Source organism: Cynocephalus volans, chromosome 11, assembly GCF_027409185.1.
Source record: "Cynocephalus volans isolate mCynVol1 chromosome 11, mCynVol1.pri, whole genome shotgun sequence".
NCBI classification, from domain to species: domain Eukaryota; kingdom Metazoa; phylum Chordata; class Mammalia; order Dermoptera; family Cynocephalidae; genus Cynocephalus; species Cynocephalus volans.
The window spans coordinates 111,846,299-111,871,936 of record NC_084470.1 but is presented as its reverse complement, the minus strand read 5'-3'; the positions used below and the strand labels follow the sequence as shown (position 1 = coordinate 111,871,936).

At 42.9% G+C, this 25,638-nt stretch overlaps 1 protein-coding gene across 1 annotated transcript in view; it reads right to left on the bottom strand.

The window, feature by feature from the left end:
• PTPN14 (protein tyrosine phosphatase non-receptor type 14) overlaps nucleotides 1-25,638 on the bottom strand; it is a 166,193-nt gene that overhangs the window by 35,250 nt on the left and 105,305 nt on the right. The window contains exons 4-7 of the mRNA XM_063113722.1: nucleotides 15,309-15,406; nucleotides 12,843-12,910; nucleotides 4,749-4,819; nucleotides 3,339-3,426 (exon numbers count right to left, since the gene is read on the bottom strand). Of these exons, the coding sequence (XP_062969792.1) occupies nucleotides 3,339-3,426; nucleotides 4,749-4,819; nucleotides 12,843-12,910; nucleotides 15,309-15,406 (325 nt within the window). The remainder of the gene's footprint in view (nucleotides 1-3,338; nucleotides 3,427-4,748; nucleotides 4,820-12,842; nucleotides 12,911-15,308; nucleotides 15,407-25,638) is intronic.

The following is a 25,638-nucleotide window of genomic DNA, read 5'->3' as shown; positions in this document are numbered from 1 at the left end:
CTCGCCCACCGCACAGCCTAGTTGATTATATGTATTTTTTCTTTTCTCTCCATTTATCACAACACACTCCCAGTTTATGAGAGAAATTCAGGATTTTCTCAGGTTTCTTGGCCATTTGGATTTTCTCTTTCATAAACACCTATTAATATCTTTTTACCCCTTAGTTCTGTTTTGTAAATCCGAGTTATACATGTGCATAGTTTGAAGAGCTGAGTATTCTTCAGGGCTTGTTTAAAAGAAGTGGCCCCACTATGTCCTTTCCCCAGAAGCAGCAATTTTCACCTCCGAATGCCCTAGGTCTTTCTCTTTGCATTCACTACGCTTGGCCCTTTTGATGGAAAGTTTCATGTTCTTCAGTGGGGGGATGTTTTCTCAAATTACCACCTTCTGTCTCCTCTGTTCACTTTCTTCACAACTCCCGTTATCCAGATGCTGGACACCCTGAATAGGTCCTCTAATCCTTTTATCTCCTATCTCCCACTTTCCATTACTTTGTTTTTGTGGTGTAATTTTCTCAATTTTATCTTCTAAACTGTCTATTAAGTTTTCCATTTCTGATATCACATTTTTAATTTCTGAGAGTTCTTTTTTATTCTCAATGTTCCTTTTTATAAGTACCCATTATTTCAAGGAGAGATTTTTTTTTCTTTTCTTTTAAATTTCTGAGACTCTTCAGGGGTCTTCTCCTTGCAGTCTCTGTGTTGTCCAGGCCGCTCCATTGTCATTGGATTGGGCTCTGTCATTCCTATTAGGACATCGTGTAGGGTGATGCTTGGCTGATTATTCACATTTGAGAGTGGGATGCTCAATGCCGGTTGGGAGCTTTGAGAGCCCAGGAGTGGCTTGTGAGCTTCACTGTCGGGTGATCTGCTGGGCCCTGTGTTGGGGAACCCGAGATATCTTATCTTCAGTCTCATCTTTCGGTCCAGCCAGGTGCTTCCAATCTCCTGCCTGGGAGAGCAGGCAGGGTTCTGAGAGCAGGGTAGGAACAAGACTCAACATCTAAGAGACAAACTCGCTCAGTCCCCTGCTTTCACTGGGGTATGGGGGCGGGGTCCTCTTTCTGCAGCCAGAGGGGCCAAGCCCAATGAGGCCTGAGATGGAAATGAAGGACCTTTACATTCCCCAGAATACTTGATCCCATTTAAGACACAAGGAAGACAGGTCCCTTGTCAGTGACCTCTTCTCAATCCACCCACCAAAGCTGACATTAGGAGTCTTTTAACAGGGATAGAGAAAGGGTAAGACTGGTGGCAAAAGCAGAAAGAAAGAGTGCTGAGAGAGAGAACTGGGGAGGAAGAAAGAGAGCTATATTGGTGATTATGAGAACATGAAAAGGTAAGCCAGACAGACTGCAGAAAAACACGTGAGGGAAGGGAAGAGAGCCAGTGGAGATGGAAGGAAGGAACAAGTCTGCGCACAGACATCCCTGGGCACTTGCCCGTAGATGTGTGCTGAAGTCTGGTGGTGATACGAATACAGGAAGACAGCACACAAGGGTCGGGCCAAAGAAAAAACTTGGAAGGGATGCTCCAGGTAGCCACTATACCCCGGAGGCTGGGGGCACTGCACTGGCCAAAACTCAGGGGCTTTAAGTCCAACTTAGTAATGGATTGAGGCTCCAGGTGCTGCCTTGCCCATCCCAGAAGCACCTTCCCCAAATCCATGGGCTCTGACAACACAGGAGCGACTCAGGCAGCGGCCACACCTGTGTTTGTGGAGGAGGAGGGGAAGCCCTGGTAGGAAGTAGATTAGAACTCTTCCAGCCTTGAAAATGTTTGAGGCACCACGGGTGAAAAGCCCCACACTGAGTGGAAACGTTCCTCCCCAGGACATGCCATGACATGCTTTTCACTTGGTCTGGTCACAAGGACTTGTACTAACCCAAAGGGACTCAGCACCACTCACTGCCCCTCCCTGCATACTTTCCAGTCTGCTTTTACACTTCTCTCAGAGCTGACCACATCACCCCCCACCGGTACTGCTGCTCCCACCCATCATCCTCGGGCTGTCAAGCATCATGTGGTCTGAAGGTGGTCAGCTCAGTCATGATCAGATATGTGGGGGGAAGACAGGAAGCAGCAGCAGCGTGGCTAAGTTACATCTGCCCAGCAATAAGTCAGCACTGCCTATCTTCCCACTCAGAGGAGGTATAACATATCGCTTGGTCCCACGAAAGCACATACTAGAAAGTGCATTAAACCAGGCACAGTAGATTTCAACACTATCTCAACTGCCCCTATTTCCCACAAAAATAACACAAGCAAATGACCAACAACAAAATCCCCAGCTTTTCGGGATTGAGAAGTCAATTTTCCAGAAATGGAGAAAAGTTTACTTTGATTTTTCAATGACCCAAAATATCAAGACTATATATGAGCTGCTGAAATGTAAGTGGAATGCAGATGGCTTCATAAGGCATTATTGCAAGGAAAATGGATTACAACCCTATGAAGGGCAGCCATTACAGAAGCTAAAGAAAATTAAACAAATCTAAAAAAGAGCCATTTAGTCCTTTTTGCAAGCTGTGGCCACCCTGCTTGATTCTACTTGATGCACACGGGCAGTTCCCATTATGGCAAATTGCAGACGTGCAACAGAGGGGAGCAGAACACTTACAAAATAGCCAGTGGAGCTCGTCTGGAGTGAGATGCTTCTGCTAAAATTGCAAGGCATCTCCCAAACTGCTAAAACATGCCAGTTGCTTTAGGTTTCTGATAAAACTCTCCATTTTTTGTAAAGTTGGTCAACAGAGAGAGGAAAATGAGTATGGATTACGGGCTCAGCTCTATAAATGACCATGCACCATGACCCCCCAGCCACACCCTAGGCACAGTTTCCACAAAACACCAGAGGGGCTGGAAACCTACAATGGAAGGCTCTACAGATCTGGAGAAATAAAACATGATTGCATACAGGAAATGTTTCATTCTACCTCACAAACAATGATCCCTATATCCACTCAAAGAAAAGAGATTTAGCATGGGGAAGAAAACTGCTGGCTAGTCTTGATTAATGTACACATGACATTAGCTGTTTGTCCTCTTGTGAGACTGGATGTGAGCCCTGATACCTTCAAAGCGCTGGATAGGCTGGCGCTTGGTATTCATGTAGATGGCTGTCTTATACATGAGATATTCTGCTGAAGACCATGGAAAACTTCAAAAATCTCCTGGTTAAGGAAAAGTGTTTTGCTTTACCCAAATTGGACTTGCCAACTAATGCCACATAGCAATAAGAAGGCCAAGCCATTCTGGCCCACTGCCACTAACAACGGTTTGCCAAATGCCTGTGCCATTCCAAAAGGGCTAGAGCAAGGACAGGGCACAGCATATTACCTTCACAGGGAAAATCTCTTGTCCAAATCCATCCAAACGCTCCACTTCATTGATGTACATAAGCTCAGCTTCTGCTGGCAGGATTCCACTAAAACCAAAATAGTGTCAAAGAAGGAAATGGTTAAGGGCAGTGGTCACTGGAAGGTCCCTACCCTCTTAATGGCAAGTTCCAGAGCTGTGGTTTAGCTCTAGTTTCTGGGAAGAGCAATCATTACCCAACTGTGAAGGTATGGTGCTTTACTAAGTAATTCATTAACATCTTCCCCAGGAGCCTTTTACTCAACAGGGAATAATGAGAGGAAGGTAAAGTATTTAATTAAGAGCCACAGCCCTATAAACACTAAATAATTATTCCCAACATCCCTATAAGTAATGCTACCTGCTTCAAAAAGGAAAGTTATTTTTCTCTCACCTGGGAGAAATCTTTTTTTTTTTTTTTTTTAAAGGAAAAATGAAAAAAGAAAAGGTTATTACGAGGACGACACTTGAGGAGCCAAGTGGGCAAGATAAGAGAGCCCAGGATGACTCCACTGGGCCTCTGAGGTTAGACGGGGAGTTTGTTTTCCACTGGGCCCAAACAGCTCCAAGTGGCCCTGATATCAAGCTCTGGGTGCCTCCTTAAGTCAAAGTCTCTCTCCCTCCTCTCCCCTCTTGCTCTTCACCTTCCCAGCAAACACAGCACCTTAGGCCTTCACCCCCAGCACAGGCAGCTTCCCCAGGCTTCCCAGATTTTCCTTTCTTTCTTTTTTTGGCAGCTGGCTAGTTTGGGGATCTGAACCCATGACCTTGGTGTTATAATACTACACTCTAACCAACTGAGCTGACTGGCCAGCCTGCCTCCCAGATTTGATAACAGATTTTTAGAACGTTCACAGAGAGAAATTCTCCTGGCCAACAACTTGACATTTGTGTGGGCATTCTGGTGAGAAATGAAGGAAGGGAGAAAGGAAGAAGGGGAGAGAAGGAAGGGAGAGAAGAAGAGAGAAAGGGAGAGAGGAAGAGAGGAAGGGAGAGAGGAAGGGAGGGAAGGAGGGAGCAGAGGGAAGGGGGGAAAAAAAAAACAGGGAGAGAAGGAGAGAGGGAGGAAGGAAGAAGGGGAGAGAAGGAAGGGAGAGAAGAAGAGAGAAAGGGAGAGAGGAAGAGAGAAAGGGAGAGAGGAAGGGAGAGAGGAAGGGAGGGAAGGAGGGAGCAGAGGGAAGGGGGGGGGGAAACAGGGAGAGAAGGAGAGAGGGAGGAAGGAGCCCAGTTTTCACATCCACAACTTCCTCTGAAGGGAAGTACACAGCTGAGTCACATGGCAGAAGAAACAGAATGGCAGACTCAAGCCGGGGGTGGGGGGGGATGAATGCCTGCCCTGTGGACAGTGGCCATCTGCTGGACCGGACAGCCCTCGCCTCCCGCCTGCCTTACCTGTGGGCTTTGTGTTCTTGGGCTACCTTCTGGGTCAGTTCCTCCAGAACAGCCTCCTCCAGGGCCAGGTCCTATAAGAACAGAAAGCACTTGATGTCAGGAGTTGCTTGCAAAAGTTGCTACGCTGCTTGCAAACCTTAAAAGCTCCCTTCTGCAGAAGATGCTCCTGATTAGCCCAGTTCCTCAATCTCTTCTTTACTCTTGCAGAACGAGAGGTTGTAGCTTTTAGGACTGAGTTCTGATTTTTACTGTGATAACAAGGCTCTCCATTATAACTCAGGTTATCTCTAGGTATATTTTGGGTTGCCACCTAAATTCTGTCGGACCCAGGAATGGCTCTTTTTTCATTTACCTTCTTCCCTATCTGTCTGCTTGCCTCTCAGATGCACTTTTACAAATAATGCTTTGCATGTGTTTATACACTTTTAATGATCAAGGTATAGGCTAGTGAGTTTCCAGGACATCATCCCTCCAAAAGTTGAGCCTAGCAAGGGGCGGTACAGGGTCTTTTTGTCCACCTCCACAATTCCAGCAAACTACAGTCATGCGTCACTAACAACAGGGATACATTCTGAGAAATGCGTCATTAGGTGATTTTGTCTTGGTGGGAACATCACAAAATGTACTTATACAAACCTAGATGGTATAGCCTGCTACACAGCTAAGCTATAAGCTAATGGTATAGCCATCATAATCTTTTGGGACCACTGTCACATATGCAGTCCAGCACTGACTGAAATGTTATTATGTGACACATGACTAATTCAAAGCCACATGAAGGCAGAGCAGGCTCATTCTGATGCCATGCGATGACCACAAGAGTAGAGGTGGCCATGGTGGCTAAAATGTCTCAAGGGAGCTCTTCAAGATAACAGCTGTAGAGCTGACTGGTTAATGTCTCAACCAGCTAAATCCTAGGCACCTGGGACAGGTGGTGTGTTGGCTCCAGTGGGCTGGGAAGACACACATCTCTTCCCAACTTTCTGCAGTGACACCACAGTAGGAAGATTTACATCATGGAAATCTGGGTATGTTAAAAGTTTACTGGCAAAACACTGCTTAGGATGGCAGGATGGAGTCTGGAGGAATAAATCCAAGATGAGGAGACCAAAGCAATCAGTTCCCAAGAGGAACTAGATTGATCTAGAGCTTGTCTCATCCTTATGGTAGCCTGGTGGAGTCTGGGGAGCCTCAAGCCACCGGGCCAGCTGCCTCTGGCCTTCCCAGGCAGCAGTTCACCCCAGGCTGGGAAGCACCAAGAAGGGCACAGGAGTGTACCACCTGCCTCTGAGCTCTAGAGGGGATGTCAGAAGGGACCCGAGCTGTGTCCTGAGCACCCTGAGGCTCATCCTATTGGGGGTGCAGGGTGGAGGTTGATATTTTAGAAGAAATCATACCAAGTGCCTCATTCCCTTGATTCTAAAATCCCATCTATATAAAGACTTGCCTCCAACTTAACAACTTTTCATAGATGAAACACTACTCCAAAAAATGTACACCTCAAAACTCTAAGAAACATCCCACCTCAAATCATGAAATCATGAAAATGTGAAAAATCAATATTATTAAAACTGGAAAATGAGGATATAACTATATACTGGAAATCCTACAGCTCTACACACAGATTCTGCTAATTCGATAGCTCATGAGAGACCTTAGAGAACAAGGGGGCAATTACAGCAGGTCTTATTATTTTTCCAGTGTCACTGATCAATTTCCTGTTTCCTGTTTAGTCACCCACTGAAATGACTCAAGTTCATGATAGAAAATGAGCTCAAACTTTTCAGTATGATGCTGTGGAATAACAGAAGCCATGTGGCTTAGACACTTAGCCGTGTGTGCATCTGGGTGTTGAGTAGTAACAATAACCTCACACTAACTTTGAAAATCTAATGAAAGGCACGTGGCAGCAGAATAAAAAATAAGTGAAGATCAGAAAGGTTCCACTGAACCTCTGCTTCCTGATTTTAAAAAAGCAGCCGCCTGAAGGTACCGTACCTCTGCCGCTGTACTCAGCAGCCCACCTGCGCCCACGTGGGGCCTCCCTGGGGCTGCTGGGGAGTGAGCACGGCCCACAGGGCGGGAGACGCCCTGTGCACGCTGTGGGCACCGTGCGGCCTGCGCTGTGTTCTCTTCTCTGCTGAAGAAATGCCATTTGATGAATTCAGTTACTTCACAAGATCAAACACAGCCATTCATCCTGTCTTCCCTCCCCCAGCAAAGAAATGCATCCTTCTCTTTGAAAGCGCTAGTGGAACTGAGCAGAAAGTTGCCAGCCTTCCATGGCTCCCCTCTGCCTACTCCATCAGGTCAGCACCTGGGCCTGGCATTCAGACCCTTCCTCAGTGTGACCCAGCCTTCCCTTCTAGACTTCTTCTCCCAAGGGTTCAAGGCCTCAGGCAGACTCCTCTTCCTAACACAAACTGTTCTTACACGTCCATCCACACTCAGCCCACCCAGTCCCACCATACCCAGATGGAGCGAAATGGCACATCGTCCTTCAGGTCTGTCTCAGCCACCATTCCCCTTGGCGGGGCCTCTCTACCTCTCAGCGGGATGGAAGCCTGTCCTCTGCACCTACCCCTTCCGCTCCGTGTGTGTCTCTTACAGCCATTCTCATATTCTTACACAGTTATTTGTATACTCTTACCCTTTATCCTTATCTCCTTCTTCTGCAGCAATCACTCTTCATACCACCTAAGGGGCCCATCCCGGGGCTTTCACACAATGACAGCTTGTAAGTTCTCAATGTACAGTAAGTGATCAATAAATATTGACTGAACTAAACTCACTACACAACATGTAAATTTCACATGGCCAAACAATCGTTTCTAATTATGCACAGCTGGTTAATGATCATTTGTACCTTTTGTCCGTCCTTCATCTGCTTCCATTCCAAAATGCACGTAGTGATGTTGTTACCTGGAAAGCACTCTCCTCAATGTCCTTACGTTTGCGTAACATAGAGACACAATAATCATGCCAGTAATGAAACTAATAATATGACAACTAAATAAAGTTATTGAGAATTACCCTGAGCCAAGCTAGGTACCTCATGTGTACTATCTCCTTTAATGCCTAAATGGCATTAGGCTTATCTTCATTTTTAGATGAGAAAACTGGAACTTAGGTTAAATAACTTGCCCAAGATCATATAGCATCCTCTGGACCTAGGTGGCACAGCCAGGCTATGAGCACAACATTGCTCAGCAACTGTGCTGTGAAATTTCTGACCGCAAGTCCATACAATGTGTGGAGAAGGGGAAGAGGGGGCAGGGTGATGAAAGTAGAGGGCTGATGACAAAAGCCTATGAATACTCATGACTGAGACACACACATACTGACAATAATCTGCTTCTGTCACATCATCTTCAGAACTGCCCAAGAGAACTTCCTGGGATGATGGAAATGTTCCATATCTGAGCTTTCCAACACAGTAGCCACTCGACACATATGACTATTGAGCACCTAAAATGCAGCCCATACAACTGAGGAATTCAATTTTTTATTTTATTGAACTTTAATTAACTTAGATTTGAATGTTAATATCCACACATGGCTAGCAGCAACCGTCCTGAGAGAGCAATTTTAGATCCAAGAATAACAATGTCAGTATTTGCTTGTCCAATGGTGACATTTATGGAGTCTATGCTGCTTAAGTATCTGATCTGCTTAGAGCCCAGTGGGGAAAGTCTCATTCTCAAAGAAGCATGATGCACAACACAACTACTTCACTACTTCATAGAGCCTTAACCTATCAAAGCATTTTGCCATCTACAGACTCATAAGCAGCATGCTGGTAATCACCTTTGAAAATGCTAAATAGCTCCCAAGCCTCGTCTCTTCCTAAACTCAATGTGATAAAGGCCTTTAATGAGAGTAAGGCAAAAAAATGTAGAAAATTATCAACCCTCCGTTTTCAACCACTCCATTTGACACAACAATGCACATTTTCTAAAATCCTAAGGTTTGAGCTCCACCTTCCTCCCACCTAGCACATTGGAAAACATCCTGACTTTTGAGGTGGGCTTCTTGACATAGAGATGTTGATTCAAGCACATTGACGCTAAGTCCTATGAAGAACTTCTTTGCTAAGTATATGTTAATCTCTTTGAATGGAGGTTGACTGAATGGGTAGAATTAACAAGGCATAAAAACAGCAGGCACAGCAGATAATACTGCCGTTTTCTTGGAAGAAGAATAAGGACTGAGTTATTCGTGAAAAGTTAGAGATTTGCAGTATTTCCCTAACTTCTGAGAACAAGATAAGCTTCAGACCAATTTAGATTCATCTCATGCACTAATATGGATAATAACTCCAGCCTTCCTTATCCTAGTCCCTCAAACCTTAACGCCTTTGTCACGAGACACTCACTTTCTCCCATAGCACAGCCGATAAGATGCCAAGCTTTGCCAATTTTACTTCCAAAACATCTCTTGCTTTGCTTTCTTGTTTTTAACTCGCTGCTAAAATCTAAATTATATCTCTTGCCCAGGTCACCACAACAGATTCCCAACTGACCTCCTCCCGCAAATGGTCTTACTGCTCTAATCCAGCAGTTCTCAAAGTGTAGGGTCTGCAAAATGCTGGAAGGAGTCCATGCATTCTAACTCCTCAGAAGTTTTCAGTCTCGTCTGCCTCGATTCCTCTCCAGCAGCACCTCTGAGCAACAAACTTGCCAGCTGACTCTTTCCCATCACCCAAGCCATCTTGCCTCCTCTCCTCTCTCTGTCCAGGTCACCCCTCGTCCCTACCTCTCTGTTACAATCCTGCCCATCCTTTATGATACAGCTCACATTCCATCAGTCTTTAAGCCTTTCCTAATCCCTAAGCACATGTGACCTCTCCCCACATAAAAATCCTGATCCCACTTCATCACACTTGGCTTTGCACTCTGATTTTGCAAACTTCCTATTTACCCAACCACACTGTGGTATCCTTGAGAACAAGCACCATTTCTTATATAATTTCATCCCCTGGGTGTTAGTTACCCAGGTCACTGCTTTGGGCAAAACAGTTGCTCAAAAAAATAAGTGGTAAATGATCGTAATTTCTAAAATCTCAGCCAGAATGGTGAACTGGTACCTCTTCCCTAAAATGGCTTTTCAAATGTTTTAATACTTCCTCATTAAAACTCATCTACCCTGAAGCTACCAACCAGCCAACCCACCAACCAAAATTCCCCAGGGGTTAAAACTTTTCCTCATCCCTAATTCAACCCAGAAACAAGCAGTTTACTTCACTGGTTCACTCCACAAAGTTTATGAGCACAGACTATGTGCTGGACAACAGTGGACAACAGAGCCAGGGTCCCTGCTTATGGTCCAGAGAGCTGACATTCTATCTGACAATAAAAAACAAATAAGATAAAGAACAATTTCACATATGGAAGGAACTCTGACTACACACAAAAGCTGATTTCACAGGAAGTGGCTAATGGTTAGGGTATATCAGATAGATGGTCAAGGAAAAGGAAGGATTCTCTGAGGAGGTGATATTTGATCAAAACCTGAATGACAAAGATCGGAGGCAGAGCATTCCAGGCACAGGAACCCCACACACAAAGGGCTCTGGGGTGGAAACAAGCTTAGCATGTCCGGAAAGAAAAGCCAGTGTGCTGGCAGGTATTGAGCGAAAAGGGGGTAGAGCAGGGAAGTGGTTTTTACAATTTTTTATTGACAAATAGTAATTGTACATATGTATGAGGTACCATGTGATGTCTTAATACATTCATATATTGTGAAATGAGCAAATCGGGCTAATTAACATTTCTATGACTACACATACTTCTCATTTCTTTGAGATAAGCACATTTAAAATCCCCTTTTAGCAATTTTGAAATATGCAGTACATTATTATTAACTATAATTATCTTGCTGTGTAACAGATCACTAGAACCTATTCCTCCTGTCTAGTGAAACTTTGTACCCTTTGACCAACATTGCCTCTCCCTCCCCACATACCCCCCACCCTCTGGTAAGCACCATTTGACTCTGCTCTCTATTCTATAAACACAGCTCTTTTTGATTCCATGTATTGGGGAGATCGTGGGATATCTGTCTTTCTGTACCTGGCTTATTTCACTTAGCATAATGTCCTCTAGGTTCATCCATGTTGTCATAAATGAGAGAACTTCGTTCTTGCTTAAGACTGAATGGGATTCCATTGTGTGTGTGTGTGTATATATATATATATATATATATATATATATATATATACACACCACATTTTCTTTATCCAGTCATCTGTTGATGGGCACTTAGCTAGATTCCATATCTTGGTTATTGTGAATACTGCTGCAATGAACATGGGAGCACAGATATCTCTTCAACATACTGATTTCTATTCCTTTGGATAGACACCCAGAAGTGGGATTACTGCATCATATGGTAATTTGGTAATTCTATTTTTAGTTTTTTGAAGACCCTCCATACTGCTTTCTAAAATGGCTGTACTAATTTACATTCCATTAACAGTGTACAAGGATTTATTTTTTCTCATGTCCTCACCAACATTTACCTTTCATCTTTTTGATAACAGCCATGCTAACAGATGTGTGGTGATAGCTCATGTGGTTTTAATTTGCATTTCCCTGATAATTAGTGATATTGAGCATTTTTTCATATACCTATTGGCCTTTTACATGTCTTCTTTTGAGAAATGTCTGATCAAGTCCTTTGACCATTTTATAACAGGGTTGTTTTCATGTTACTGAGTAGTTTGAGTGCCTTTCATATTTTGGATATGAGCCTCTTATCTGATACACAATTTGAAAATATTTTCTCCCAGTCTATAGGTTGTCTCTTCACTCTACTGTTTCCTTTGCTGTGCAGAAGGCTTTTTAGTTTGATACAACCACATTTGTCTATTTTTGCTTTTGCTGCCTGTGCTTTTGGGGTCATCTGCAAGAAATCATTGCCCAGATTAATATTGTGTAGCTTTTCCTCTACATTTTCTTCTAGTAGTTTTACAGTTTCAGATCTTACATTTAAGTCTCTAATTCATTTTAAGTTGATTCTTGTATAAGGGGTGAGATAAGGTCCAATTTCATTCCTCTGCAAGTGGATAGCCAGTTTTCCCATTTATTGAAGAGAAGGCCCTTCCCCATTGGGTGTTCTTGGTCCCTTTGTCAAAAAACAATTGACAGTAGATGCAGGGGTTTATTTCTGGACTCACTATCCTATTCCATTGGTCAATGGGTCTGTTTTTACGCCAGTACCATGATGTTTTAATTACTACAGCTTTGTAATATTGTTTGAAGTAAGGAGGTGTGATGCCTCCAGCTTTGCTCTTTTTGCTCAAGATTGCTTTCACTATTCAGGGTCTTTTGTGGTCCCATACAAATTTTAGGATTGTTTTTTCTACTTCTGTTAAAAATGGCATTGGAATTTTCATAGGAATTGCACTGAATCTGGAGATTGCTTTGGGTAGTATGGACATTTTAACAATATTGATTCTTCTAATCCATGAACATGGGATATTTTTCTATTTGTGTCCTCTTCATTTTCTTTCAATAATGTTTTATAGTTTTCAGTATACAAGTCTTTCACCTCCTCGGTTAAATTTACTCCTACATATTTTATTTTATTTTTTATGCTATTGTAAATGGGGTTGTTTTCTGCCTACTCTCAACACTTTTACTTGTCATCATACTGGAAGTCCAAGTTAAAGCAATTAGTAAAGAAAAAGAAATAAAAAGCAGCTAGATAAGAAAGGAAGAAGTGAAATTGTCTCTGTTTACTGACAACATCATCTTACATATAGAAAATCCTAAAGACTCCACCAAAAAACTGTTAGAACTGATCAATGAATTCATTAATGTTGCAGGTGATACAATCGAAATACATAAAATCAGTAGCATTTCCATATACTAACAAGGAACTATTTGAAAAAGAAATCAGGGAAACATCTCAAGGAGAGAGGAGGCATCTTTACTTTCTCAGTGTGTTTTATAAAACTTGTCCCTACTTTGTAAATGCATAAACTTTTCTCCCCAGGAAATATGAGTATGTAAAATCCTCTGAGATTTTCAAAGAACTATAAGATTCCAAAGATGATAGAAAATTAATTAAGAAAAAGAAAATTACACTTACCATAGGAAATAGCACATATTCTCTGAGAAAATCTTGAGAATCAAATTGATTATAATCTCCAAAATCAGCTAGAAGAAAAGAAGGGGGAAGGGTTGCACTTATTATACAAAATTAAAGATGGAATAAAATAGTGTAAACTTATCACCACATTTTTCCTTCCAACTTCATCTTAATTCTGCACTATTATTAAATAAAAACAGGCCAAGATGTGTTTGATATAGTTACTACTTTTACCTAGCAAGATGGTAAATATCAGCATGTGAGCACTACTACACAGTTTTTTAGAAAGAAAAGGAACATTTGAAAGAAATACCTAAAGGCTATTTTAAACATTTAAACAAACCTATGTTTATCCATTTGTTAAATATGCATCAATTCATATCTTAAGGATATCTGCCAAGGGGACTTTTTAACTCGAGGTTAGTTTGGAGAACTGAAGAGCCAAACCCATCGGCATCTTTTCATATATTTGCAGCTGGAAATTCCCACTGTAAATCACCCTTGGCAAGCAACCTCAAAAATTTTTACACCTCCTGAACAACTTCACATGTAACAAGATGCCAAAAAATCTGTTGTGTCCTGTTTTCACCCCACAATAGAATGTTTGAGCACATGTAAAATGAACACAGAGGCTGTTGGTTAGCTCAGTTGTTTAGAGCACAGCCTTGTAACACCAAGGTCAAGGGTTCAGTTCCTCGTACCGGCCAGCCACCAAAAAAACACAAAAACAAAAAACAACACAGACAGCCTATATCATAAGTACATAAATGTCTAGCTTAGTTCATTCATTCTCACAAAAGCAAACCTGCATGAACCCACTTTTGGGGGGGGTAATGAGGGGGTGGGGGGCGGATGGCCAGTATGTAGGAATCAGAGCCTGGACCTTGGTGTTATGAGCACCACACTCTAACCAACTGAGCCAGACCTGAGCACATAACTAATTACCAGTTGGGTGGGTGCAGCATTCAAGAATAGCAAAAAAATCACTTCTTCTGCCTGTTCTCCAATCATCAGTTATCACATTCCATCACAACTTATATTTCTGGTGATGTGTCTTTCCAGTGACCCAATAAGTGTTCTTAGGAAAATTACTTTAAACATATTATAGCTAGAGGAGGTTTCATCAGACTGAACAGCTAGCTTCAAGGACCTGCTGAAAAAGTACTCCAGAGTAAGTTCACCAAGGGGCGTCCAACATCCAAGATGCTTGTAAGAAGCCTAACGATTGAGCAGTGACAGGAAAAAGAGTAAACACGAGGATACTTCACAAAGTCTGTGGGTTAACAGAATTGAAAGGTAATACAAAATTTCCAAGTACCCTCATACAGTGAATGGAAAAAGCTTTAAAAAGGAGAAAGACCCAACTGGAAGATGAGGGGTACCCTGGCCCTTCTCTTTCCTCTCTCCATTAAGGGCAGCTTCCCCATTATTTCCATGATGCCAATGCTGATTTTTCTATCCTAACTGGCTGTTGTTTCTTCCCCTTCCAGTCTTTACATAGACAGATGTGATACATCATATTTTGCTTATTTCCAACCAGAGTAACAGCAGGTGCTAACTTGTAGAACAACTGTACGTCTAACAGAAATTGTTAAGCTGCTAATATCCCAGAATGAAAGAGGTCAAGGGAAGGCTGTCTCTTCAGATATTTAGAATCGAAAAGGTTCAACTTCAGTTCAAAGTTTGGGGTGGAAGCTCCGTTCACAGCTTCTAAAATAACAGTCCACGCAGCAAGAAGTGAGCTGCTGGCAGGCTTAAACTTGAACATTAGCTGATTTTCAAGAAAAGAATGACTGAAAGGAAAACAAGTTTGTTTTCAAAAAATTATATTACTACCTTCTTATTTTCAGTATGACTAAAGACAGTTATCACCACTCAGTGAGCAGTAATGTATAAAATATATTTTTAAAGTGCCCACACATAACAATTTAGAGACGGTAAAAAACAGTTGTCTGATAAATCTAAATGGCTGGAAAATAAATATACCCCAATAGGCATTTGTTGTTTCACATTACAATCATGGATTTTAAACTTAACTCTTTAACTGTATTAGAATAAATTATAGTATAATGTTAAAGCTATCACACTGAAAGCTGTTGCAATAGTAACATATTCATAGCAACAAGCCACAGATGATAACCACATTGTGCGGTAGAATAATTCTGAGAAAATGTTCCACAAGCCCTGAAATGTAGCTTTAATTAAAGACAGGATAAAAGCTGCCATTTCTCCAAATAAAACTGTGATTATACAAGCATGAGCAGTTTGCAAATAGCTTTGAGAAATCCACCATCTTGTCACCAAAAACCATGAACTTTGCATTTTTAATGTAAGATATCTTGAAATGGAAAAGGAACATTACTGAGGGATCATTTAAGTACATTTAACTTTTCACTCTGAGAGGCCAGTAACCCCATAATCAAATGGGAAACAGAATTGCACATGCTGGTCATAACTCTATCTTACCTTGCACAGCTAAGCCGGCTAGCCGAATCACCTGTTCCAACGTACACCGTAATCGCCCCTCAAGCACGTCTTTTTTGACTTGCAGGTAATACTGATATCTGTCCATGGGAACAAAGGAACAAACAACCTTAAAAAAATACTTGGAATATATTCCCACAATATAGATGTCTCTAGATGTAAACCCTTGTCTACACAGCAGGATAAGCAGGTGACGCTGATAAAGATCATCTCTATAAAAGTTGGAAAATGACCTCTGCCTGTGTTTATCTTTGTTTGATGTAGCAGGTGCCACATCCCATTCATTCTGAATTTGAGAGCATTCTCATCCAATCATTTATTTGTGGGCCAGCAGGATCAACTACTGATAAGGGTCAGTTCTTCATAACAGAGACCAAGAATGAAAACGTTCTCCCACATCTGGACATCCACCACAACACGACTGCCAAAGCTATGTCCAACAGCATGCCTTCTTGAATAAATTCTAGAAACACATCATCTTTCAAACTCCAAAGTTTGTTAGGGAACATCACAAATAGGCCAAATAATGACTCATAAAAATCTAATCAAATGCAACCTTCCAACCTGAAGTACATTCTCAAACCAGCAAAGTGCAGATGGACAAAATGTGCCCATATTCAACAGCAAGCCTCGGACTAGACCACTGTTCTCAGAAGGAAACACAGTGTATTGTGTCCTGGCCAATAAAAATCATACTTTCGGAATTACCTAAACATTTAGAAATCTCCTCACCCCAGACTTTTCCTTCCCAGGACTCCACTTCCTTTGACCATACTCTTCAAACACAGTCACTGCTACAATGGTCACAATTTTCTAGCATCAATTCCTGGCAAACACCAACAACCCTTTTGCCCCTGGTAACCATAACTCTCTATTTTAACTTTGACATTTCAATCAGGGAAACCCATATGTGACCCAAAGCCCAACTTCCCTGGAGAGAAGCGATCCATGCTGAGAGCTAATTATTACTGGTGCTACCTGTGACATCACAGGCATCATTACACACCAATCTACTGCTGTTTGAGGGAAGGAATTGGGCCCCCTGCACACTCCAGGAGAGCTCCCCGCTTCTTCTCTCTTCTTGGGTCTACTAAACAGGGTAGGGACGATCACATCAATCTTTGATGGGAAAAACCTATACTCAAATCAGAAGGGCAAACACTGGGGGTTATCTAAAAATCCTTTTTAGTCAAACTAAATATAGAATAGAAAAACAACCTTATTTTCCTACTCTCATCCTTTCACCTAAGAAATTCATAATCATTTTACAGGTTCCACTATTCAATCAAAAATTTACTTCCTACCCACATCATTTGACTAAGTTAATGACTGTATATAACAAGTGCCTCCACTGATTTTCACGGACAAGTCCCTGACACGCAGAAAATCCCTGTGCCCACTTGTCCAAGCTGGGATCACTCACCACTCTGAGCTCTTCCTGTACCTAGTCATTATACCTTTAGAATCCATGATTCCCCTAACCAGCTAAGTAAGTCCCAATGAACAGAAACAGAGGTTACATATAAGAACTTGTGGTTAAAAGTCTCCTGCTGGTAGCGAAGGGGCAGTTTTGCTGTTTCTGAGCATGCACAAACTAGTAAGGAGAAAACATGAGGTAGGATCACTCTAAAGCCTTGTGAAATCAAAAGCACTTCTTGTTTGTGTGTGTGTGTGTGTGTATGCGCACGTGTATGTGTGTGTATTTTTTTAGGGAGTTTTTAGTAATAATAAATGATGTCAGGAAAAGGGAGGTCATGACCTGCCTCTTCCTTCTTCACAGGAGAGAATCAAAGTAAAGAAAAACATTCTGAAGCAACAATTTTATATGAATTTAAAGAAATATTACAAGACTAAGTCAAAACACCCAACACTAAAGAATTCTAAATTGCTACAGTAAAATATACTATTCATAATCTTCCAGCTGCCTTTTTCCTCCTGTTCACTACTGTCAAGTCCTGAGCACAGGCATATTTTCAAATGTTTCGCCCAAGGTGAGTTAATATTACAGAAGGGTAGTCCCATGCCTTCCTATGGTCCAAGTGCCTGCTGTCTGGCTGCTTGGGTCCCATTCCAAGTGGATAAAGACCTGATGGCAAGTCTGCGCCTGGCTAGAGGCAAGGATCTCAGGTTCCATGGTCTTCCATTCGGCAAACCAGGAGCTCCAACAAAAACACTCTGCATTAGCACCTTTGCTCCAAGAAGCATGCACACTGTCAATTATAAGGAACACTCAGGGTTCTATAGCCTTATTTAAAATAATAATGCATGCATGTTTAAAAACTAATGGAATGATGCACAATATTAGCTCATCTCCTAGGAGTCAGCTCAGTAAAACCTGAAAAAGGGAAAATATGGGCTCTGCAAGTTCATCTCGTACCACATAGCACGACATGTTTCCTGTCTGTATACTCCACCCTTCCTTCGAGATTTTTCCTCAGCACCCTCTGCCATGCTCTTTCATCGTCCCCCAGCCTGGTTCCTGGTTTTCCCTCTTGTGTCTCTCAGCCAGTTCTCAAGGAAACAGTATAAGGTGCACTCATCCGTGTGAGGTAACCTCTTCAAGAGGCTTAGGAACTGCCTGAGTCTTTTGTGCAAGACCTTTTATGTTTATAACCTAGCCAGTTCTTAGATAAGAGGGACTTAGGCAGGTAAGGGGGCTCCTAAGTTATCAAAACCACTTTTAAGTGCCAAGAGTTCACTGTGAAAGAAGATCCATCTTTGAAGAGGAGCCCCTTAGAATCTGAAGACCACAGTTTCAAAACGGGAATAAGAACAAAAGACTGAGGAGGAAAAGCGTCAACTTGGTCCAATTGCCAGAGGGCCCCACTGTGCCGTCCCGCAGTACAGTTAAAGGATATCAAAATCAAATAAACAAAAAACCCATGAAAGAACCCGAAAGTAGAATCTCAAGATAGGAGGGAACTGTAAAACTTATTAAAGAAAGATACAATGGGATTTTCAAAATAAAACAAACAAAAAATCCCCAGAAAGCAAAATCTCCAAGTACGAAAGGACGGTAAAGTTCACCTGTTTCTACTAATCATAGAACGCAGGAATCTCTTCTCCATGCCACTCCTTCCTTCCCATCTTGAGTGGTTTTGACTTATTTTCTGCTCTACAAGCCTGGGACACAGATGGGTACTGACACATACTTATGAAGCACTTCTTGTGAGCATAAGTCTGCTAGATGTCGAGGGGCATCCTGGAGAGACCCAAGTCCCAGTCTCTTCCTCACGGAGATGCATATCACTTCTCTGCCCACTGCCATATTTCTCCAGTGCACTAGGAACCAAGGGGTAAAATATCTGAAAAGGTGTTATCCCGGCATTATCTGCCAGAGCTAGAGCCTGTTTACATGTCACCTTGGAGGTGAAAATGGTCACCTAAGACTATTTATCGGAGCATACCATGAGGAACGGACCACCAACCAATTAATCCACAGGGTCCAGCAAAACAACAGTTCTAGTTTTTCTTATCCTGCTGCTCCTAACTTTTATCTACAGCTATCACTTGTATAATGTATGAGCCAGTTGTATTACAGATCCATCCTATCCTAGGAAATAGTGAGTCACAGTCCACTAGCAAGGAACATGAGGAGTGTTCCTGGTCATTTAGGTTGGGTGTAGGCATGCATCGGGATATAAAACCAAGGAGCTGAAGAATTCTGTGCGCTCTTCTGGAAGTCATCCAGACTACAAGAGAATCTGAACAGCAGTAATGACATGGAGCTATTACCACAGGAGACTGTGGCTATTACCATGTGAGATTGCAGAGACAAGAATGAAATTCAGACTACTTCGGAAATTGTTTGGTTGGCGTACTTTTGCGTAAAAGGCACTTTTATAAAATATAATTCTATCTGATATGAAGACCAAATTAGAGAATATAAGCTGAAATTCTACTTCTGGAATGCTTGGTTTTTGCTTATTTTTGATTAGAGATTCAATTATAACAGCAGTAAAATATAACAGACCATCCTATTTTGGAAACATGCAATTTCATGGAAGTATACTCCACCCTGTCATAGCTTTGGGTGGAGGGGAAAAGGAAAGAAAACACACACAAAAAAACCTAGTCCTCGTGCCAGGAGAGTAAGTAGTATTTGCCAACTTTCCAAAGAGATCCTCTTTGAAAACCCAAGCTCACAAAGAAAACTTTTTAATATTTTTCATATTCAAAGACCTGGACATAGTCCATCTGACTACTGAGGCCCAGAGAATGGTTTTAGGTTAAAATTCTGCTCTCTCTCTAAGAACTGGTGAACATAATTATACTTGTTGAAAAAAGGTAAAATTTCTATTTTCAAAGTTTTATTGTTTTGTTTTGAAACTAAAGAAAAGATTAAGTTGTTGATTAAATACAGGCTTCTCCGGGTGAAACAGAAAGGCTTCTTGATAATCAGTGTTAAACATTACAACTGGGAGCTGACATGATATGAACTAGTCCCTGGGAGCCTCGTCTATCTGGAACGTTCCCACCCGGTGGCAAGAAAATTAGTGACTTTTCCAAGTTCCTTCCCTCTCCTAAGATTTTGAAAAGAAAGTTTTAACAATGCCATACTGGGTCAAATCCATAGAGCATTCAGTACTTCTGACAGAGGTATCAAAGAACTCTTTCAAAATTACAGCCGACACCATTATCCTCAGTGTTTGGAGATATACTGCTAAGATCTTCAAACTCTTTTTCATTCACGTATGAGGAATTTATCTAAGCACTCGTGCAACTGGGCTTTGCTTGCAGGTCTGTTCGTTCTTCTCAGATTGGGAAATTTCATGTGGTGTTCTGAAAAGCATAGACTACACCACCAGAGAACCACAAATAAGGCACAGAGAACTCAGAGGCAGAGCACATGTTGCTTTTAAAATATTTCTCCCACCTTTCCACAAGTGAAATCCTCATTCCAAATCCAGTTCAGCAGAAGTGCCCCAAACAGGGAATAGGCATTTAAAATATGAAAGCCTTAAGATCTGACTGTGGTCATACTTCCACCCAAGGACACAACATCCTCAGCATAAATCACAAGATGGTGGTGACAGAGGAACTGTAGACTGTTATTACTGTCCCACATACTTGGGGCTGTCAGTGGGCCCCTCCAACAGGGTCATACTGCCTACCTCATTACTCCTGTGGCTAGCATTGGGGCCAGTGAAATGGGAGTGGAAGTGGTTGTTATGCCCAAGCAGAAGCCTTCAGAGCTAGTGCCTGGCTCCCCATCTCTGTTTCCTTTGCCCTGAGACCTGCCATGCCTGGGTACAGACTGCTGCTCAGTTAGCCTGAGCCTGGGGCAAAGATGGCAGAGAGCAGAGCATCAGCTGACCCACAGTGAACAGGTAAGGTGAGCATGAAATAAGCCTTTGTTTCTGAAAGCTACAGAGCTTTGAGGCTCATCTATCATTGCAGCATGATTAATCCTACACTATTTAATAATGGAAGGACTTTTAAAAATCCAAGCCCAACCCTTTTATTTTTTTAGAGAAGGAAACTGTGTTGGGGGAGGAGACAACTTGTCCAAGGTAACACTGCTTCTTAAAGGCAAGTTCAGAGCCAGACCAGAGGGAGCCTGGACAACCACAGACGCAGTGAGGGTGGATCTGATTCCCTACCATTCCCAGCAAGCCATCAATTTCATTCACGTCTAAAAATAAAAATGAAAATAAAAATACCACAACCTGGTGATTTTAATGATCCCATGCATCTAAGGAATGGCTTTGATTACCATGCCGCTCCCAATTAGATTGTCTGTGCCACAGCATATGAGGTGAACATTAAAAACAGAAGTTTATCTAAAATTACCTATAAATTCTTGTTTCAGGACATGTTTCATACTGTGGCCCCTGGATTACTCAGATCTGTTTTTTTCTCCTGGCAGCTGCCTCTGGGATATTTCACTTTCCTCCCCCAGAGGTAGAAGGAAGGGAAAGAAGACTGAGCTATGCATTCTAACTACTTGTTAACAACTTCACGAGAAAGAGAGAGGGATAAAAGTAAAATCTACAAATCGGACTCTGATTGTAGGCTGCTACCCAGAAGGAGGGGCTATGTCCAGCAGCAGGTAGAAACTGGGCTCTTGACTCTATGTTTTTCTAAATTCAGATTTTTTTTTTTTTTAAGTAAAATGAAGTTCATCAGTGTTACACACAAGACTTTACTGACCCTTACACTGAGTGGTTTCTATATTACGGATCATAAAAAGGTTACCCAAACTTAATTTCATTGCTACCCTGATGACACGTGCAGAAGCTGTGAACAGTACATATCCACACACTGCTCTTTCTTCTGCCTGAGGAAGTCTGGGACAGAAAGAAAATGCTCTTTCATAGTTAAAAACAGGTTAGTGAAAGCACCCTGTAAGCTGTAACTACCAGCCTGCAGTATCACTATCATCATCACAGGGCTGCTGTCTGCCCTTCCCTCCTCTATAGTTCAAGTTCAGTCAAACCACCCTATCTCTTCCCATCTACAAAGTCAGTAAAGATGTGACAATTTGGAGGGACGGGCGATCCTTAAATTCCTCAGTCTTTTAAGTCTTTCCATAAAACTACTGGGGTGGGAGGACCAGAGAGAGAGGACACTGTTTTGCCACTGTTATTACAAAGAGTAGGGTGAGACTTAAAATGCTCTTTCCTAGCTAGAAAACATCCTTTACAGGTTGCAATATCAGAAGAATCTTGCTAGAATGTACTGGAACCCACTTCTCCCAGGACAGTGCAGTATGTACCAAAGCACCAGACAGCACTGCTTTCTGGTTGATGTTATATTGTGCAAATAAGAAACAAATGTAAAAGTTTTTCCACTATAAAAGACAAAAAACAGGGAACTGAGGACAAGTTGTCCTAGAATTCTGGGGTATAGGAGAGCAAAGGGGAATAATTTTAAATCTTAGATTGAAAGAGATATGAACAGGAGAGAAACAGCACATTCCATCCATTCCCACGGGTGTTCACAGCTATAAATCCAGATAACGGACAGGGGGGTCCTCGGTGTTCTCCATCTGCCAGGACCAGATAAACGGTGTGTACGCAGGCATGCGACCAGATAAACCCAAATGCCTCCCTCCTGCTGTCCCTCGAGTCTCAAAACCCTTGAGAAGAATCTCAGTTTGTGACTTCTGAAGTATAATAACGTGCTTGGAACCTGACCCATGCACTATCTAAAAGCTTTTATATTTAATGAATGTTTAAGCTGACAATCAAAACTCTGCACAAACAGATTGCAAAGCTAACACTCCTGTATCTGTGCAAAATTGAAATAACCCAAAAGTAAAAAAACAAACAAAAGGAAAAGGCTATAGCTACGACTCTGACAAAGATAACCTTAAAAGGGAAAGTTTTTCTTCTAGCTTTTTTCATACCTCAAGCGAATACATGTGCATGCATGAAAATAAAAACACATGTATATACACAAAGACATACAGACAGATTTTCTTGGCAAAAGTTCAATTCCAGAAGTTTTCAACATTCATTGATCAGTAAATACCCTATTTTGCCAGAGACACCTAACTTCTTATTGAGACTCCTTAAGTTTCAATCAGTCAAAAGATTGCAATTCTTTCCTAAAGAGGATAATGTTTGTTTAAATGCACACAAACACATACAGTCCTCAACTGCTAGGGAAAAAAGGCCAGTGATAGCAAGGTGTTGCAAAAGAGAGAGGCATGCCATAGCCTGATCCTCGCTTTCTGCTCCTGAACTCTTGCATTAATTACAACAAATTACAGGGAATCCAAGTACAGTTTATAAGTACAATAAATTCTCTAATAATAGCCTATCATTTAATCAGGGGTTCTGTTTAAAAAAGAAAAACTCATTTTCTGTAGTACATCACAGAGGAAGAATATCCTTATACCCTCCTTTCTGTCCCATCCTGTGCTATTGGGTACAGATTCCTTTACAGCTATCATGTCCACAGGACTTAAGAGTCAGATAGGGCTCACTGCTGTAGGCTATGATGCCCTGAGCAAGAAAAACGTGACAACTGAAGTAGAAATACCTAGCCTCAAAAGAAAATAGTGTGCTACAGTGTGGGATGTTAAAATAAGATCTGAGTGAGATCCATCAAGATGGTGGAATAGACGGTACGCAGCGTCACTCTCTTCCACAAATCAACCAAATTTACAGCTATAAAAATGTAACATCAGCCAAGCCGGGGCCACTGGAGCTCAAGGGAAGAGGAGGAGAGACCTGTGGAGTTCATGAAGGCAGGAGAAACCACGATGAGAGAAAGAAAAAGCTACTCTGAGCATTTCGGGCCATGGCTGCTTTAAGGCTCAAGCTGATGAGCGCGGAGCAGGAGCTGGCAGAAGCCGCAGCTGCGCCCTTCACATGGAGTTACTCGGAGGTGGCAGGGGAGATGAGGGCCTTGGCGGCCCCAGGACAGCAAGACCACTAATAGGGTTCCCGTGGACCCACTCAGGAGCGAGGAACCAGAACTGAAAAAAGGGAGCCATTCAGAGGCCGGTGAGTCATCACAAGGGACCGGCCCGTGGCCCGTCCCATGGGAAGTGTTTGCAGCACGGGCGGTGTGGGAGACAGGCCCACCAGGGGAACACTGGGACACAGCAAGGACACAGACCTGCCCCCCAATCAGCACAGGACCACTCAGAGGAGACTGGTTGGGAATGCAGAATTGCATGGGGTGCAGTTTGATAAAAACCTCAGGCCCAGATCAGAGATTCTACAGAACACAGACCCACCAGGTCTCTGGAGAGCCGGAAGTACCTATAAGATCAACCATTAAACCCTGAGCTGCACAAAAAGGCTTCCCTAGGGAAACAGCAGCAAAGTGGCAATTTAAACAACCACACAGCTCAAGTACTGGTTCCCCTGTGTTAGAAGCAAAGGCCAAAAAATTAGTTCCAGCCCAGGCACACCACCAGCACCTTGGGGCCTGCCTGGGAACTGGAGGCTTGGATCTGGGGACCGGACCATACTCCCACTTCCAGGCAAACTACACCAGTGCCTCGGGGCCAGCCTGGGGACCTGAAGCATGGAGAAGGGGACTGGACCCCCCTCCCACAACCAGGCACACTGAGCCAGTGCTTCAGACCTCTCTCCCACAACCAGGCATACCACACCAGCACCTTGGGGCCCACCCAGGGACCCGAGGCATGGAGAAGGGGACTGGACCTCTCCCCACAGCCAGGCACACCAAACCAGCACCTTGGGCCCCACCCAGGGCATGGAGAAGGGGACCGGACCACCCTCCCACAATCAGGCACACTGAGCCTGAGCCTTGGGGCCCACCCAGGGACATGGGGTATGGAGTCGAGGACCAGACCACCCTCCCACAACCAGGCACAACATGCCAGCACCTTGGAGCCCACCCGGGCACTTGGGGTATGGAGAAGGGGACTGGACCTCTCTCCCACAGCCAGGCACACTGCACCAGTGCCTCAGGGCCTGCCCAGAGACCTGAGGCAAGGAGAAGGGGACTGAACCTCTCCCACAACCAGGCACACCATGACAGCACCTTGGGGCCTGCCCGGCCCAGAGGCATGCAGAAGGGGACCAGACCCTCCTCCCACAACCAGGCACACTGCGCCAGTACCTCAAGGCCCACCCAAGGACCTGGGACATGGAGAAGGGAACTGGGCCCGTCTACCACAACCAGGGACATGGCGCCAGTGCCTTGGGGCCTGCCCAGGGACCAGAGGCATGGAGAAGGGGACCAAACACACCCCACAACCAGGCATACTACCAGTGCGAAGGAGCATGCCAAAAACAGCACCTCCACGTGGGTGGCCCACCATAGCCACCACAATAACCATGGCTGCTGCAAAAGTGACTAGACGCCACAGCCACCACGTAGATGATCCGCCAACAACTGGAGTGCATTCATACAAGAAGAGCCACCAGCAGAGACAAAGAAAAGAAGAGGATGTCTCTTTTCACAAAACCCATTTCAGAGTAACAGAAGAAGCATCTGCTGTAAGATAATATTGGGGGACCTGATCACATCTCTCAGCATTGGACAGATCATCTAAACAACAAGTTAACAGAGTAACCATTATTCTTTCAGAAGGAGAGAAGAAATCTAGGGCAATTAGAGGGGGGAGGGGGAAGGAATGGAGAAAGGGGAGAGATTGGACAAGGTGCATAAAGAATAATTATGATTTGTAACAATATATATGCTACTAACATTGATTTAATTAACATATCTCAGTGTTCAACCCCCAAAGTATGTATAATCAATTTTGATTCAATAAATAAAATTAAAAAAAAATAAGATCTGTGTTTTGATCTGTCTTAAAAATCTCCAATGACCTGAAAAACAATTTTGCAGTTCCTCAAAATGTTAAACATAGAATTACCAC